The following is an 18,838-nucleotide window of genomic DNA, read 5'->3' as shown; positions in this document are numbered from 1 at the left end:
CTGATATTTTTTGGAACGGTTTGATTTACAACCCAGTTCAAATGAATTCACACAGTCATTGTAAAAACCTGACCTTCATGAAGCTTGTAAGGTTTTAGAAAGGTCATGTTGAAGCCTGTAGTTTGACTTTTTATTGAACTAAATTGAGATTCATTCACTCGTATTTCTCAGACTTCGTCCACCCTCATGGAGTTAAACTGTAGGACATGCTTGTATCATATTTATTAAATTTTAGCATCTATGCTGTTAATATTGTGTTAATGTTAAGAAACATCAATTACATAAGAATTTTATATAATTGAATTTGTGGTGACTATCAGTGTGGTGAGTTGCAGTGTCATCTTTGTTCAATAGTACCACTGTCAGTTTCAACATTTTCATTCATTCATTTAGTAACAAGCAGTTTGAAAACAGGGATTATACAGGTTTCCCGATCATGAATCAAACACACAGCCCACATGGAGAGAAAGGCCTCTTCTGAAGGTAAATACTTGCAAGAGTTTAAAATGGTTTAAGACGACGCATCTTTTTCCACATTTAAAGTCAGAAATTGTATTTTCACTTTGAATTGACTTCTTCAGTCCAGAGAGCTAAATCTTACTAACATGATGATGCATTCGTTAAACGTTTGGAACTGAATGTGCATGCGCCACAATGCCTCCGAGGTAAAAGTTTTCAATTCACAATGCAATCGTTATATCTTCAAATTTTCCTGAAAACATTCAAGTGCAGTAAAGTAACTAATCTCTTCAAAATAGAGGTATGACCATTTGACTGACATGAACTGACTGAAAATAACTTTTGTATCATATTAAATCTACATCTCTAGTGTAAAGCTGGTGCTATGTAATCTCTGCATTCTGAATGTGTCCAGGTAACATAAAGAATATAAATCAAAAGACAAACAGTGGAAAATCACTAGAACTACTTTCATGCATTATCCTCATAGCGATCTCTGTCTCACCTCAAAGTGACTTCTGCTGAATTTGGCTGAACTTTGAGCACCACACGTCTTTCAAAAGAAATACTGATCAAAAATTGTCTGAAGCACCAAGTTTCCATTCCAGATTGTTTGCAGCGTTCATTCACTTATCAGACTTTTTCTTGTGATCTAAGCTGAATTTTGCCAGTTTTCAGTCTTTGATTTAGTCTTTGCAGAGATGCCTTCAGCCGAGATATTAAACACTGTTGCATGGCAGGAAAATGTTAGTAGGACATTTTAACATCTTTTAAGTTAGCCCAAATTGTGTTACGGTGATATCGATGCCGATCTGTAAATGCAGAATCTCAAATGTTGCACTGGCCACATGGCTTATAGCTAATGTACAGCAAATAGAATATAGTGATTTTTACCCTCTTATTAACTTATGAGAATACTTGTAACCCCAACACCGCACAACATGGGAACTTAAGTGCATTTTCAATGCATAATAAAAGTTTTAAAAACATATAAAAATCTTCTTTAAATTCATTCCTTTTCTGTTTACAAAAACACTTTTGTCCACATGGGATCTACTTGTTCAGAAACTTCTCTGATTCTGCACACCTCATTGACAGAAAATACTCCCAGACATCTCCTCAGTCCTTTGGTCCAATAATAGCTCTCCTCCAAAAGCTTCTTCTTCATCCTACCAGTGTATCCTAAAAATAGCTGTCATTCATCATCTGGCTCTTTGATTTTTTTTTATCAGAGGGAAGTCGCACTGAAATCCCGCTCCAAGCGTTCGGAGAGATCTCTTTCATAAAAGTCTTTTCACCATTTGGGATGAGTGAAGGAGATGTTGTACTGCTTTGCCCAGCGTGCAAACACCTGTTTCTCTGTAATGAAGCGATGGTGGTTCCCTCTGCGGCCGCTCTCATTCTGCAGATATGTTAAACATTCATCTGGTCCCCGGGGCTTGTAGTAGTGGTAGGGCATCTTTTTGGATCCAGGTTTTTTTCTAAAAAGGAAAGGGCATAAGGTTGACATAATGCGAGTACCTCATAGGTTGTTGGTATTTTAAAGGTCTATTGTGTAAGATCAAGGTATCTATTGACAGAAATTAAATAAACCATTCAGAAAAAACAGTCATTAGTGTATGTAACATGAAGTAGATGGAGTAGATATGTTTTCATAATTCATAAAGAGTCTGCCAAGTCCAACTACCGTGTTTCAAAAAATACCTTTATTTAAGTATAGTCAGTCTGACTGCACCCCTTTTTAGACTACTCTGAAGAGACGTATCTGGACGACAAGGTAGATACACTTTGCTAAGTCTCTATCCCAGTTGACATGTAGTTGTGGTAGCAATGTGTAGCCACGCCTAAACACTAAATTGTCTGTTTTACTGCAAATAGAATCATAATTTATAAAATGCACATCTTGTTGTTTTGAGTATTTTTCTCATCTGGTTGCATAGAAGTCAACCCCCTGCTGGCCACTTGAAAGAATGCAGGTTTTAGGCCATTCCACATTGGCTTTAATCTTGAAACCAAGAGTCTACGTCCACTGCTAAGTCAACGATTTATACAGTAACCAGGAAATATACAACCAAAGCACTAGCTTTATAGAGGGCTTTTTGGATTTGTTTAAAGTTTTGCATCAACACAAAGTTCTCCTACACCCTGGAGAGGAGAGGGTTAGGGGAGGGTTTATTCCACAGTGCTCCTTTTTAGAGTCCAAATAGGAGGATTATCGCCATCATTATACTCACGAGCAGTGATTAGATGGAACCATCCCGTAAACTTTGATGTTATCACAAATCTCAATGGCTATGACCATGGTGAACCAGCCTGTGCTCAACCACGAGTGAGATTTTTGTCTGCAGAAAAGCAGAAAGCCATTAATGAAAGTAGCATATACGGACTATGACAATGATAAAAAATAAATAGTGACACATTATGCTAAATACTCACCTATCTCGTCCCGTCTCCGTATGGAATAGATTGTCGAATCTGCGCATCTTGGTGGGTGTGACACTGAAACAAGACAAGTTGCTGTAGGTCATGCTGACTCTTTGGATCAATCTGTACAAGGTTCCTTTTGCATCCTTCCCGATCTTGTTTGGGGGTCCCCAGAAGATGATCACAGGGTTGCTGTCTGTCCGGTGTAGGAACTCATTGGGCCTGCGGACCACCCTGAACACACTGGAGTGAGCCACAACCCTCAGGGTGGTGTGGTTGCCCACATCAGTCTCGTACCCCATCGTAGGAGCGTCATTCATCCGGATCACGCACTCCGTATGGTCAATCTCTTCTCCTGCTCCACTGCCTAGGACGTGGCTGGAGCTTGTCACCAATGCACAGTTATGGCAACGTAGGGACATGTTCTGAAAAAAACAACATGAAACTTTTCAAGACAACGGTGACTATCACTCATAGTGGGAAATACAGTCCATTTATAATACCGTGGTTGGGGATTTAGTAGTCCATTTTTAATGAAATGCTAAGAATGCTGAGAAGTTCCCAGAGCTTGCACATATTAAAAAAAGAAAATCTGGTGCTAAAAAACATTTTCAACATGGTTTGAGCCTTCTATGAGGAGTTTTTCAGCGGTTATAAAACAGTCTTACATTTATTCTGAAATGGAAAAAGGTGTTTGTTCATTTTTCCACTACAAAGTTCACAGTGAATAGCAAGTTGGTCAGTCAGAGGGAAGCAGGAAGAGATTTGTTTAAACAATCGAACACAAGGGTGAACGGCTGCCAAAATCCACACAAAGAAAAATGTCCTAATAGGTGCTTTAGATATGAACCAGTCTTCAACTACAGACTGGCTTTCCATTAAATTTGGTATACAAATTCATGTTCATCCCAGGGTGAAATGTTAAACATCATGTCTTGCCCTTACGTTCAATCCAGGGTTATCATCATGTCAACATATTTTGTTGTTGTTGTTTTTTTTAATTGTGCTGTACTTAATAAGAGATCTGCAGTTCGATCCCTGGTCCCTTCAGTCTGCATGTTGCAGTGTTTTTGGCCGAGATACCGAAAATCAAATTAGTCTGGATGGCTCTAATGTGGTTTTAGGTTTCTGAGTGAATGATAATTAAATAAGAACTGGCGGAGCATCCTGTGTGAGTTTGTGTGTTATATGGGGGGGAATGGCGTGTAGCATAGACCGTTAACCGTTAAGTACATTTCAAAACAAACAAAGAACTGGCAATTCTTCAGCAGAGCTTAATGTTGTTGTAGTTAGCATATGCTACCTTCCTATCTAAAATAATAAAGAGGGTTAAACCAAGTGGCGACATCTGGTGTTCAGCTTTTGGACTGAAAAGAATAAACTTTATTCATCCACACTGTACAGGCACAGGGATCTTTTTACAGGCACAATATCTTTTTTTTTATAACTCATCTGTTTTTACATTAAGGCAAAGAGTTCTGGATACATTTGCATAATAGGGGGCCTGGCGAGTTGAATCTTTTTGCCAAGATTTAAAGTTAGGTCGAGATAGAATGTCCAATACGGTGACCACTACCAGCTTCAAAATACCTCTTTAGAAACCAATGGGTCACGTCACTGAGAGAACGTCTTTGTGTTATAAAGTCAATGGGTTTGTTGAAAGATCAGAAAGAGTTATGCAATTGTTGAATTTGTTTTTGTCTTTTTTCTTTTATTATCATTTCATCCTTTCATCATTTAATACATAGGTCATAAAGTCATAACCTTTTTCTGCTTTCAACATTTCCTGTTAAACTCACACACACTCGTAGTGCCTACGCTCCTGTGAGGTCAAGATAAGTGTATTGTTGAGGTGTTACAGGATCTTGAAAAAAGAGACACTTTTTGGCTATAAAAACCCTGTAGAAAACCTGATCAGGGTTCCTTTTTGCTTTGCTAAACGAATCCACGTCACTCCAACTTTTGAAATCCCATTTTGGGACTTAGTCTCTGAGCCAAGATCTTTTAAAACCTCAAGTGTCTACACTCACAGGTTTAGACTTTGGTCTTTGAGTTTTGTTTTCCTTTTCCATTTTTTATATCTTTTACTTTTACTGTTTTGTATTTGCATTTGGAATATCATTTGAAATGTTTTAATACATTTTTGGAAAACTTTTTGAAATCATTTTCTGACTGAAGTCATTTACACCACAAAGACTGGAAGTTCCCCTTAAGGACCCCGTGTACCTCGGAAGGTAAGTTTGGAGCAGTCACACCACGGCACACTTGTCTTACTGATTTATATTGCACACTTCATACACACCTAACATCCTAGCGACGGGAGTTCACAGTTATTCCCTCTCCGGGGGGTAATCTAGAGTCCTATACCAGGGGTTATCCTTGAATCTAATTATTCTAGAAATGAATGTTAGGCAGATAATCCTGGGGCTGTGATTATAACTTGTTCATCTGTCCTCCAAAGGGTGTTAGAGGAGTAATTTTACATAGCTCCTTCCACTAGGAAAGAGTAGACTAGCAGGTTGGTATGGGAGTGAGCTCTCATTTAGTTCAATAATTAGTTAACTAATGTGTGGTGAGCTTCCGTTAGCTATAGTAAAGTTATTCACCTCTTTTTGCATGTCCAGGACATGTTACAGTTAAGCATGAGCAGCATATAGCTCTTATAGAAGCACATTCAGAGAAGCTTTCAAACAACAAAATGCTCATGACAGCAGGTTTACACTTTCTGGAAATCAGTATTGTTATGGTGGCTGCTTTCAGCATAAGATCATTTATTTACAAGGGTTGGTGCTCAATATAAATGTGGAGCATAAAGAAAGCACAAGTCGAGAACGGGAAGGTGTTATCTGACCCATCTGGAAGGAAACGTCAGGAAGCTGCTCCGCTCTGCATTCTCTTCCTGTTTGTTTTGACATCGTGTTCTGAACTTTAAATAATGCCCTGATAATATTTCGTAAGCAGCAGTCATGCTTATTTGTTGCCTTCAAGGACAACAGTAAGAATGCATTTAGTTTATGATGGGATACCACTTTCTTGTTGGTATCTTTTAGTTGAAAGACTAATTGTGTATTGTTGTGTGTATTATAATTGTGTCAATTCAGTTTAGCTTTTTAAGGTTTTAAAGTTTTAACAGTCTCAACATGAACATATGATCAGTCCTGATTCCTGACAGATACAAATCATCTCAGGCGGGTAATAAGATTTCAGTGTTTGTGCACAGCTCATTTGGTACCTTATTTCCGCTGACCGGCACATATCCCTCTCTGCCAGCCCACCTCTTCAGATCTGTTGTCACCAGGGCATGATTTGTGGCCACATGGAAGGGAGCATAGACGCCATCGCTGACATTGTTGGAGCCATACAGGATGAGGAGTGTCATCAGGACAAAGATGGCCGCCAAGATTACCATCCTGTGGCTCTGTTGTCCCTTTTAAGCAACAGTTGTTAAATGTCACTAAAGACTTAAACTCAAGTGCAGCACCTTAGAACAGGTTTATACTTAAACTTGAAAATGTTTAGGGTATTGTACATCGGTACTTCATCACATTTACTCCATCAAACTATGATGTTTACCTTTGGCTTAGTTTATAGTTTTGGTATGGTGTATATTTTTATTTCTGTTAACCTACATTTTTATACTTGCACCTTTAATGAACCCATTCAATCTAAAGATATTAAAATACTTAGACACTGAGTGCTGGATGACAGTCACTTTCAGAGAGATACTTCAGATCTTAATATTTTCATGATGGTTATTACACTTGTTGTAAGTTTAGGTGATTTAACTCCATTGATTGAAGCCACACCATCTCTTATTTATTTTCATCACCACTCCTATCTTGTTGTGGTGGCAGAGTAGCCGTTGTTCATGAAAATCATAAAATTGGGCACCGGTAGCCTATTGGTTAGTTTGCGGGCCCCATGTACAGAGACAAAAAAAAAAGGATCAGCCTGGGTTCAAACCCACCTCTTGGCTCCTTTCTCGCATGCCATTCTCCACACTTTCTCTTTCCAATTTCTGATTCTATCCACTGTCCTGTCTCTATAACATATGTATAAAAGCCCAGAAATAAATATATTAAAAATAAAAAAATACCCCAAGGTTCAATTCTGGGCCCCCTCCTCTTCTCATATTTAATGCTTCCACTTATTCCTTTCATTTGTGTGTATAATTTCCCTTTTCCTAGCTATCCCTACAGAGCGCAGTTTTATTTACCTTGAAACACAATCATTCCAGCTGCCTCAACGCCCTCAAATATGGTTTCAATGCCATCAAATGTTGCATGTTTAAACTTTTTTTCCCCAGTTAGACGATAACAAACATGAAATTCAAGATTTTTATCAGCAAAATGCCAGATAGCAGATTTTAAAGGAACCTGGTGGTTTGTCATTAAAAGTAGTGCCAGCAGCTAGATATTTAAGAGTGGGTTTTCCAGGAAAGTTGTCAACTCGTGCTTTGCTCAACTCAGAAATATCACAAGAATCCAGACAATTTTATGTAAAGCTAATTTGGAGAAGGCTATTAATGCTTTCCTTTCATCTTGATTTAAACTGAAACTCACTCCTATCATTATGTTTAAGCACACCTACACTGACTCCCAGTATGTTTTAGAATTTTCTTTACAATTTACAGATTTAAGGCACAAGAAGGTCTGGCACCTGTACTTTGAAAAAGTCTGCTAGAAGAAATTAAGGCAGTAAAATCCATTTCATCTTTAAAAATATCTTCTTAAACAGACTTTTATAAACAGTTTTTAATGTATATATATATATTTTTTTTTTTAAATAATCCTCTACCTTAATCTTGTGTAATGTTTTAGTAAACACCTGGTTTAGTTATAATTTTTATGAGCCTTGTGTTTGCACTGTTGCTTTTCCACAAAAGGTGTACCTCAGGGATAGGCATGAATACAGTTATTTGAATGTCTTTTTTATTTTATTGTATCATGTTGTTTTATAGAAATTATGACTATTATTGTTACTATTACTTATGATAGGCCTTCTTCAAGAACCCTTTCCATACTGAACATTTTTAATGCAGGACTGGAATTTTTACTTTGATGTAGCCTATTAATACATTCACTAAATGACTTTACATCCTTCACACTACATGTAGGATAGGCCTACATTTAAAAAAAAAAAATGTGGCTGTGTAAACGGATCGCACTAAACATACAGACAATAATTATAGCCTAGTATCAAAAAGGCTTACCTTGCCGCTGAGCCTGAGCCCCATCCTGATAGATCAGGCAGTGTACCAACACACTGGCTGTGACTATCTGTCATCATACCTAACAGCAAGACAGACCAAGAAAAACAACTGTCACTCCGAAAACGGTCCCCCGCTATTGGTTTAGTGTTTATTTCTAGCCTATAAATTATGTCAAACGAAGTATAGGTAGATTATTTACAATTCGATAGGCTATCACGCAACAATACGCAAAGTAGTCTAATTAATGAAACGTTATTTAGGCTAAAATGATTTATCAAAATAAATGGAAAAATATGCAAACTAGGATAAAAAAAAAAAATCGAGGCATTTTTAGTTTTTAAGTAGGTTACCCAACGCCATAAACCTAGAAGCCAATTATTTATTTATTTTGAAAGAAAAATGCCACATTACGCAGCTGTTCTCTGTCCATTGTTGACGTACATTTTGGTAAATAGCCTATCTTTATAAAACAATGGCCAAATCCGGCAAATGTGATTAAGGTATTGGTTAAGCTGTCATGTCAAAAGTGTCAGAATTATCGCCAGTGTTTGTTAATCCGCTTTACCGTTTCATGGCCGTGGTGGATCTGCTGTGTTGATGTGTCCCTCATCTCTCGCGCTCCCCATCTTCCTGCACCACATCTGACGTCATCACAACGTCTCCCACTGCAGCACAGAGATGAGTTGTGTAGGGGGATGTCCGACTTCATTGAGGGGCGTGTGTGTGTGTGTGTGTGTGTGTGTGTGTGTGTGTGTGTGTGTGTGTGTGTGTGTGTGTGTGTGTATGAACTCCTTAAACGCACCTTAATCTAAAAGGCCCTACATCAATGTCTTAATTTGACTTCAATTCTGGGCCCCCTCCTCTTCTCCCATTTAATGCTTCCACTTATTCCTTTCATTTGTGTGTATAATTTCCCTTTTCCTAGCTATCCCTACAGAGCGCAGTTTTATTTACCTTTAAACCCAATCATTCCAACTCCCCTTAAACGCACCTCAATCTAAAAGCCCCTACATCAATGTGTTAATTTGACTTGAAGTAAAATACATCTTTAAGGCTAGCTTTCTTAAACTAACTTATTCGTTTTTTAAGTTGTGATTTTGTGCTTGTGTTTATATCAGAGGTCTAGGACCAGTCTGTTTTAGTGTGATGTTCCTTCAGAGAGTAAAAATGCTTAACTCCTGTGGCTCACTGTGTAATTGGACCAAAACCTCATGCCACAAGAACAGTTTCTTTCTCTCTGCTGCCAGCCTCATTAACAATGCCACCGCTCTACCCCCAACATGCTGATGGAGAATCATCCAGCCACAGAGTGTGGTCATTTTCAATAATGCTAAGACTAACACAGATCTCATGTGTTACATTAATGCACACTGGTCTTGAATATGTTATATAATTCAGAATTGCTCTAATAATTGATCTTGCACACAACTGCATAGTTTCTCCAGTGCACATTTTGTACATCTTGTGTGTTATATTATCTTTTTTTAATTGCTTTTTATATTTTAATTGAATTTTATTGAAGTGCCTATACCAATGCACCAAGTCAAATTCTTTGAATGTGGAAATGTAATTGATGATGAACCTGATTCTGATTCTAGTCTAAATCAGCTGAATTTTAAAACTGGCCTAGCTTAATTTCTCATTCTGGGAAAAAAACAAAACAGCCAAACAATAAATATGTTTCATAAAATGTCTAATGTGTGATTGAACATGTTTTAAAATGAATATGTTGGAGGATTTTGATTGGGCCAGTGTCCCTCAAAGTGTCAGTCTGCATCTCTCAGTATCTCTTATTCACAACCCTAAAATAAACCAAATGTACTGAGGCTTGAAACATTTTACTAGTCCCAATCATAGGTTATCTGATTAATAACTGCATACTTTTTAAGACATTTTAAGTGATTACATTATTATTATTATTATTATTTATTTGTTTTAGTGATAAAAATATCTTTGAAATGTACAAAATGACATAAAAGGTACGTCTGATGTAGGAGCTGCATTTGGGCAGAACTCAGTCAGTTTTACACCCCAAAAAAATCTGCTTTAAATAAAAGCCCCCTTGAACATTTAAAGCTCAACTGCACCAATATAAAACTAACACTAACACTACTATACTAACAGTGGTGGAATTAACTGGATCTCGTGAGGCCCTCACGTCGCCTCACGTCTTGGCCAAAAAGTTGCACAAGAACACACCGCAAAGACTACAGCCGACAGCCAACCACCACGTACGTTCTGCGCATGCGTTAGAGTAAACAACCATGCCAGCAGGCGGCGGTAGTCCGTTGTTATGATATGAGACGACCATTTTCACACCGCTGTCGCTCACCACTCGTAGGCTATAGGTAGCCTACAAATCGAGAATAATGTTTGATAAAAAGTTGAAAATAGCACTGGCGTTGTCAGCCCTTGTTCTTTTAGTGGAAAAAGAAAAGAGGCGGAGGTGGCGAAGAAGGAGAAACCGCACTAATGGGTGAAAGCATGGATAGCCTACTACAGCGGCATGCTCAAGGGGCTTTCCCGATTCCGAACCTGTGTCGAGAGCTGCAGATAAATGAAACCTCTAAACAGCCAATCAGAGAGATTCCTCTCACCGATGCAGGTTACAATGTTCATCTCTGCTTTAAATCAAATCAATTATTGCAGCAGTGGAAAATCACTTAAAAAATCAATGAAACTACAGCCATCATATCAATAGCTGTGATGGAGTTAACTGTTATACTCAAGGTAAATATAACTGAATGAACAGTATCTGTATTAAACACTTAAATACATAAAAAAAAAAATGTGTGACACTGTCTATGAAGCTCTTTTTGTGCATGGCCACATTGTCCTGAGATGATATCCTATCAGTCGAAAAACACATGTTGATGGACAAAGGCCGTATAGATGAGCATGTGCAGACCACATTCATGGGATCTACTATAAATAGAGGCCAAGAGAATCTAATTGAGGCCAGACAGACAAAGGCAGACTGTGTTTAACAGATTTATTCTTCGTGACATCAATCAGCAGTGACAAGTGCTCAAGTTTACATTCAAGTTTTTATAACATTTATGGTCACCAAAAGGCCATTAATAACATATTTCAATTCAAACATGCCTGAACGCCTGAAAAGTATTTTGACACAGTAGTTCATTCAGTAGTGCATTACAGTAACTAATAGTCTTTGGAATTAGTCATAAAATAAGAATTATGCAATCTTAAAGGCAGAGCTATTTTTTTTCCCCAGCGTAAATAAAATGAAAAGGGTAAACCTTTTTTTTTTTTTTTTATGTCTGAAGACGAGAAACTAGTTCCATGATTAACAGTGTTTTTTTCAGCCATTGATTTGAAGAAATGCTGTCTGTGATGGACACTTACCTCTCAGTAGTTACATTTAGATAATATGAGGTCTAGGTTTGGTATAAACATATCATCAAATAATCACTGCGTCTCACTGAGCTCCATCACCCATTCGTTATTCGTGTCACCACTGATTTCACAAAGACAACAACTGCATTACATTTACATTATGCACAAGGGAACAGGTGAGTTAAAATGTAGAGCTAACCTCTGCTACTTCAAGCATTTAAGCCCTTTCCCTTGTAGCAGTCAGGGCATGAAATAAGAGTAAAGCTTCAACATTAAAACCTTAAAGGTCACATATTATCCTCCTTAAGTCCCAGAGCTTTCCAAAACATGTCTGTGAAGTTTCTTGTTCTAAATCCACTCTGATCCTGTAATTGATCATGCCTATAAACCCCTCTATTTCAGCCCTGCTCAGAGCAGGCTGTTTTTGTGTCTGTACCTTTAAATGCAAAAGAGTTGTGTCTGACCACGCCCCCTCTCTGGAAGTGGCTCTTTCTTTCCCACACCATGCCCAATTGTTGAAGGCAGGCTCGGAGGGCAGAACAAACACCTAGCTGTGGGAGTGTCACCCATCTGGGGGAGGGGTTACTGCCCTTTGTGATGTCATAAAGGGAACATCTCCAAACAGCTGTTTGAGCACACATTTTCTGAAAAGTCTAGAAGGCAAAGGACAGATAGGATAGACTTTTCTCATAATTGGGGGGATTGAAGAAAGACTAAGGAGACATATTAGTGTTAGAAAAAAAATGGTCAAGTGTATTGTGCATAATATGTGACCTTTAAAAAAAATGAAACAGTCAGTAGATTACAAAAATTCAAGCCGGAAGCTGCTTGATGTGTGTGTTAATTTTTTTTTTTGGTATAGTCAATGAGCACTTAGAGTAAAGCTTGTCATCTTAGTGACCACAACTACTTGAGGAAGGGGGAAAACAGGACTTTCAAATGAGTCATGTTAAACTGAATTTTATTTCACTATTTTAAAAATAGTAAACTGTATCGTAACAGTAGTTTGTGGGGATTTTCTTCAGCTTTAATCTTGACTACAAGACACACATGTCAATGAACAACATGACATTACATTTCTTTAACATTTCTCTGTCGGGTCTTAAGGCAAAACACTGTATTGTGAAAGTTTACTAAAAAGAACAATATTGTAGCAAAAATGTCTCAATTAATCAATTATTTGATCAACAGAAAACTAATCCTAAAATGTATTGGTAATCCCCCATTCTTAATGTAAAATGCAAACATAATTTTCTTGTTTTCACGATGTAAATGAAGTTAGTGTAACCACACTGTTTAAACAAATTATTTTAAAAAGTAAACTTCAGTCCTGGTAAGCCTTTACAGAAACTTCTCTAAAGCTTGTTCTCGGACAAAGCGGTAGCCCCCATTATATCTCTTTGCTGATCTCTTTCTGTACATGTGCGATTAGTGCTATCTCACAAAAAAAAACATCTCGTCCTGCTGTCATTTAAAAGTCAAGTGTTTAAAAAGACTGCAAATCCCATGGAAAATGGAAAAAAAAAAAAAAGGCCATGTTGGCAGCGTGTGTTTAAAAGCCTCATCTCAACCCGCCCTACAGCAGCATTTACAGGCATTCAAAATGACCAACTGTTAGAACTGTTTGAGTACTAAACAACTACATGAAAAAATAAAATGCCAGATTAACCGTTGCTTTTGTCACAGCAAGGAATCATTACACTTCCTGTTTCATAAAGTAAAAATGTGTATTGTAGCTGCAGCATAAAATATAAAATTGTGCACAATAAGACTTAAAATCAAGGCACAGGTATGAAGACATTAAGAAGTGTTCGCTTTCGTTTGAACTCCTCTTAGTTTCTAGTTTAGTGGCTCTAAAGTCGTTCTCAGCATCAACACTGACATATGGCTTAATACAGCTGATGTATTTAGTAATACTGGGGATGGTACCCACCACATGTTAGCAGCTAAATGCAGCTAAATCTGGCTAATTGCATTCACATTGAGCCAGTTTAAAATGTGTAACAATCCAGTATATGATAAAGTTCTACAGCAGTTCAAGGCAAAACTATAGACTTCAACAAAGAGGAACAAAAACCGGGCAAAAGGACATACCGCTGCTCAGTAAAAGGAACACTGTGTATTAAATCTCTTCTTCTTCAGGGGCTCCATGAGGGGTGTTTAAACTCAATCTTGTGCTGGGTTGCCCACCTGGCATAGATGGCCTTCTCAGTGATGAATCGATGACCCCCGCGCTGAGTGTGCTCGTGGACCTTGTACATCCTGCATTCATTGATCCTGCTCTTCTCATAGTAGTGGTAAGGAACAGGACTTTGGTTGGCTTGGCTGTTAGGAGGAAACATCAGATTACCAACAAATTAATGATGTGAAATGAAGTGGAAAAACAAACATGGAAGTAAACCGGGGGGGGAGGGGCACGAACGTGGTTGCAAAAAACTGCTTATAAGGAACTAGATGAGAAATTATCCCTACATGAGCTGAGATGATTTATATCTAAATAAAGATTTTTCAAATGAGTTTATAGTTTCACCTGATGGTTTTAAGACTTCCTCAACAGATCTTGATAGATCATTAAAAAAAAATATCCGGCCTAACCTAATTTATTATTCCACCTGCTTCTTCATCAACATGTTATCGGTTAAAAACAGGGCCAGACTCTCACGCATCACGACCACAGCTGCCATAATAACTGTTCCCCCGACACCCGGCCGAACAGAACTCAACAACAGCGCCACTGCACGCATTTCAACCTGAGTAAAACAGGACATCACACATGCACTAATCATCCAGCTCACCCTACTTCCCTCAGGACGCAGGTACAGAGCACTGAGGTGCAGAAGGGCTCACCTTGGGAAAAGCCTGATCCCTGCTGTTATAGCTTCCCTGAACTAAAGGCCTCTCTGAACAGGCCAATAATCTTGAAAATGTGTGTATATATTCCAGGTCCTCACTCTCTGCGCTGTACAGCACAAACTAACATTAAAATGCACTTACTAAGCTGTATTCTTACTTTTACTCTTATTTGTGTAAATATTTATTGTACTTATTGCTTGATATCTTACTTACATTCATATTCTATTTTATTAATATTTATATATGACTATATTTCTACTGCTATATTGTGTTTAGAGCAACTGTAACGACCGAGTTTCCCTCTGGGATTAAGAAAGTATTTCTGATTCTGATTCCTGAACTCTGGGTTGTTGTTTGGCATTGTTTGTTTTATACACTGTGTTTTGTGTGTGTACTGTTCTTTGGTGGGAAATTTCTGTTCGACAGAAACGAGGATGTGAAAAGAAACTTCCCCATGAGGAAGCAAAGGGTTTAATTTGAGGCATCATGTGACTGACACGCCACTACAAAGATGACCAGGCAACCAGCATAGAGATTTAGCAATACTGTATCCATCCTCTCGTCCAAAAATAAGATCACTTCTAGCTCCAAAAAAAACAAAAAAAACAAAAACATCAACGGCATAAATAACAAACTTGCTTCAAAATGCCATCGCAAAGATCAACAGGCCACAGTGGCTTATGCAATCTTTGGTTGGTAACCGAAAATTGGGTCTCACCTGCAGAAGTTATCATTGACCATTCCATAAACATGGATGCTGTCGCACATTTCTATAGCAAGAATCATTGTGAAGAATCCAGTGCTGAGGAACGCCCCGGTCTTCATCCTGAGTAAGAGACACCACACATCTGTTCTTATAAAACATACTTCATGATTAATATAAAAGAATGAGATCAGCTATATACTTCTTATTGTTTACAGTTGATAACATTGTAACAGGCTGGCCAACATGCCAATGTTCACTGTTATTCTTCCAAAGTCCACAGTGCCAAGACTCAGTTAAAGACAAGGACTGGGTAGTTACTAGGAGTTGTCCTGAATGTCAGTGAATGTGTTAGATGACAGCAGTGTTACGTGACACGCTCAGAGGCCGTACAATCTGTCAGAAACCTCTGGTATCTGTGACAGTTATCTGTTTGTATGCCTCTGATTAGCAGAGAGCATGAAAGAGATGGCGCGTTGTTCTGCCCGCTGAGTAATGAGAATGTTTAGTCAACGACCCCGGGGCAGAAGCCATCTCACAGACGTTTATACTGGCAGGTGTCTTGTTTGTCATTGGCTAAGGCCCACAGTAGCCCGTGCTAAGTTAGGATAAAAAGAGAAGGCAAAACTGGAGAACCTCTCGTGACTTCATTAATGTGGAATTCTAAAATATCACCCCCATTACATTTTGTCATTTAACCTGATATGCATTCATGAGAGTTTTTTTCCTTCAAATACTGACTTGTTTTTGGCCTTCCTGTACAAAGTGGAGTTTCTTATTTTGAAGGGAAAATAGGGGAAACAGGAAAGGCAAACAAATAAATGATAATAATCCAATGATTAATAAAATGGGGGTGATTTTTGTAAGAATTTGTTAATGTTGCTGATATTAAAGATAGAACTGATTAAACGTCTTTCTGTTTGTTTTCCTGTATCTGTACCTGTTTTTCCCAGTTTCATTCTGAAAGACATTATCGCAGTGTTGAATCTTCTCCCTGGTCAGAGCATACATGGAGACATTTGGATACTTCTTTGCCATTTTCAGGAGAGCATTGAAGATCCGTCCCTTCCCGTCTTGCCTCATGTTCCTCTCGGGCCCCCAGAATATGTACGTGGTGTTCACTGATTGCTGGAAATAGTAGCTCTCATTTTTAACCAACCAGGGAACGCTGGTATGAGACACAACCCGAACACTGGTGCGGCTTCCCACGTCTTTTTCAAACCCCCGCGTGGGTGCATTGTTCATCCGGATCACGCATCCGATCCTGTCTATCTCTTCTCCAGCGCCAGCTCCGAGCATCTGACCCGAGCTGGAGACCAAGGCACAGCGGCCGCAGTGCATGTCCAGGAACTGTGGAGAATGAAGGCAGAATTTAAAAAAAAGATGTTTGCGCTTACATACTGAAATGTATTACGTTATCACAAGTTGTTTAACACCAGAAACATAATGTTTGTATCAGTACATGTGTCTGTTATTGAAGCCAGACCTGTTTGGTGTGTGCCTCTATGTATCAGCATTGACCTAGCCTTATTGATGTGATCTGTTTAGCAACAACAAAAAATATTTTCAGGAACTATTTATCTGGAATGTAAGGTATGTAAACATTTCCTGTCAGACCTGCTCCAACAGCTTAGATGACCTCAAGCACCTCCTCATAGACAATACCCATTATCTTTAAAATGTGTTTAAAATCATATTCAATCTAATTATATACTTAGAACTGAAATAAAAAAAATGTTTTCACCAATTAATCACAATTTAAAACCATTTAACCAATTATGGAAAGGAGTGGGCACAAAAATCCCAATTGTTAATACGGCACAAAATATTAGCAGTTTTTGAATAACAATAAAATATTTGCCAAAATCAAAAAGTGAACCAGTGCAATTTAAGTTGGATACAGTTCAGGGGCCTGCAAATGATATGAATCTTGACATTTGCCGATTTAACAAAATCTAAAACACAGAAATTAAACAATAATGTGGCTTATAGAGGTCAGGCATAACATGAACCAGTTCTATAGCTTAAGTCTTTAATGGTGCGAGATCATTATGTCAGGGGTCCCAAACCTTTTTTTTTTCATGTAAGATACAAATATCAGTAAAGGGACATTTCAGAGTTCTACAATATGTCAGCAAAACAAACACAGTTATAAATAAAAATCAGCTAACTTCTGAATATTCTGGGGGAATAAATGCTGTAGTTACAGATGTTAAAGTGTTATTTATTGTCCTTTAATAATCATAGATACAAAAGAAAAGAGTTATTTAACAACGATGAAATTACCAGCTAGGCTATATCAATAACAGATAAACGACTAAATCTGACTTAGATTTCACATTTTCAGCTTGTGAATCAGGAGCATACGTTGACTTTGTGTAAACTTAATATCTTTAGTTTGGACTGTTGGTTGAACAGAACAAGAATTCTTAACATTTAAACCTGGGCTTTTGGGAAATTGGGACTTCCCCTATTTTTTACTTGGACACACAAATAGACAAACTAATGAATCTATTCATTGGATGATTCGAGAAAGGATTGGCAGGTTAATTTAAAGTGACCATTATTTTCCATCCCCTTTCCTTGTCAGAATTGCCCTGTATGCCTGACCCAATATCTGCCAGTAAAATTGGAATATTCTTAACATTTTAACAAGCAAAATATTACATGCAAAATGTGCAACGTCGAAATCTATTTTCAGGTTCATTTTTAACCACTGAGCTTTGGACCCATGCCCTGTAGATGCAATATTCTAGTAACCCAAACCCTGCTTCTCACCTGGTCCATCCTGCCGGGGCTGACCCTCATGTAGCCCCTGAGCGTGGAGCTTTTCTCAGCAGGGGTCGGACCGTCCCGCGTGATCACATGTCCGAACCAAAACAACACAGGGAGGCAAAGGGTGAGCAGGCACAGCCAGCGGCGCATCTGCAGAAGACCAGACAAAAGCAGCAAATGATACACATCCGGACATGTACAGAGCAAGAACATCTGGCTCAAATATGACAACACACATTACATTAAAACCGCCTGGTCTTACCAGAGATTTCATATCAAGTCCTTCGGAGAAGAGAATTGTAGCTCAGTTTCAGAGAGCCCGATGCCACTCATGTTTCCAGCTCTTTTAACTCCAGGGAGGAGTGGCGAGAGAGAGAAACTCAGCCATGGACGAATCACGATCAAAAGGATTCACACACATTTTAATGGCTGCTCTCCTGCAACTCTGATATATATATTCTCGAATCCAGAGTCCTCTTCTTTACGATGTAACTAAAGTGTTTTATCGCCTGACGTTTATATCCCATAACAGGATGTCTTTGTTTAACTTAAATATGTTATCTTTGCAGGGGATTACCACTATTGCACCGGCTTTGTTGACACAGCAGCCTACTAAATATTGTTTCAAACCCGCATTGTGTTCCTCCACCCACAATAAAGCTTCCGGTCCGCAACAAAAGGATCATCTGGACACCTACAACTTAAAAAAAGAATGAAGTGTATCTTGACCCTTGTCCTAAATCTTAGAGAATGGGTTAATCTGACAATGTTTTAAAAACTACTGTAAAAGAAATATTGCGCAAATGCCTACTTACAGTATTATGTACCTGCTCGCCCTTTTATTTTGAAAGATAGATGCCACATCCGGAAATTATATTATAGTGAACTTAACACACCTGTGGAACATTCATAATGCCGCCTTCAAGTGCCGCTCGTAAATGTAATGTTCCACAACACATGCACGGAAAAAAGCCAGCCGACTGCAAACAAAAACGTTATATACAGTTGTTACAGTAATATTATACGAGCCCTATAAAATATGCGGGTCTATATAA

General features: G+C 38.3%; 2 protein-coding genes across 2 annotated transcripts; both read right to left on the bottom strand.

Annotated features, from left to right (window-relative positions):
- Window positions 1-270: 270 nt before the first annotated feature.
- st6galnac6 (ST6 (alpha-N-acetyl-neuraminyl-2,3-beta-galactosyl-1,3)-N-acetylgalactosaminide alpha-2,6-sialyltransferase 6) lies at window positions 271-8,814 on the bottom strand. The gene is made up of 6 exons (XM_061061569.1): window positions 8,661-8,814; window positions 8,096-8,174; window positions 6,116-6,310; window positions 2,896-3,308; window positions 2,694-2,801; window positions 271-1,940 (listed from the first exon to the last, which is right to left on the bottom strand). The coding sequence occupies exons 2-6, from the start codon at window positions 8,117-8,119 to the stop codon at window positions 1,754-1,756; spliced, it is 927 nt and encodes a 308-aa protein (XP_060917552.1). The 5' UTR covers window positions 8,120-8,174; window positions 8,661-8,814; the 3' UTR covers window positions 271-1,753.
- Window positions 8,815-11,073: 2,259 nt separating this feature from the next.
- st6galnac4 (ST6 (alpha-N-acetyl-neuraminyl-2,3-beta-galactosyl-1,3)-N-acetylgalactosaminide alpha-2,6-sialyltransferase 4) lies at window positions 11,074-18,350 on the bottom strand. Its single transcript, XM_061061288.1, has 5 exons — window positions 18,046-18,350; window positions 17,787-17,933; window positions 15,949-16,358; window positions 15,024-15,131; window positions 11,074-13,777 (listed from the first exon to the last, which is right to left on the bottom strand). Exons 1-5 carry the CDS (start codon window positions 18,055-18,057, stop codon window positions 13,591-13,593), a joined length of 864 nt encoding a protein of 287 aa, XP_060917271.1. The 5' UTR covers window positions 18,058-18,350; the 3' UTR covers window positions 11,074-13,590.
- Window positions 18,351-18,838: the final 488 nt, after the last annotated feature.

Source organism: Labrus mixtus, chromosome 17 (assembly GCF_963584025.1).
Source record: "Labrus mixtus chromosome 17, fLabMix1.1, whole genome shotgun sequence".
Lineage (NCBI taxonomy): Eukaryota > Metazoa > Chordata > Actinopteri > Labriformes > Labridae > Labrus > Labrus mixtus.
This window is presented reverse-complemented; position numbering and strand designations above follow the sequence as displayed.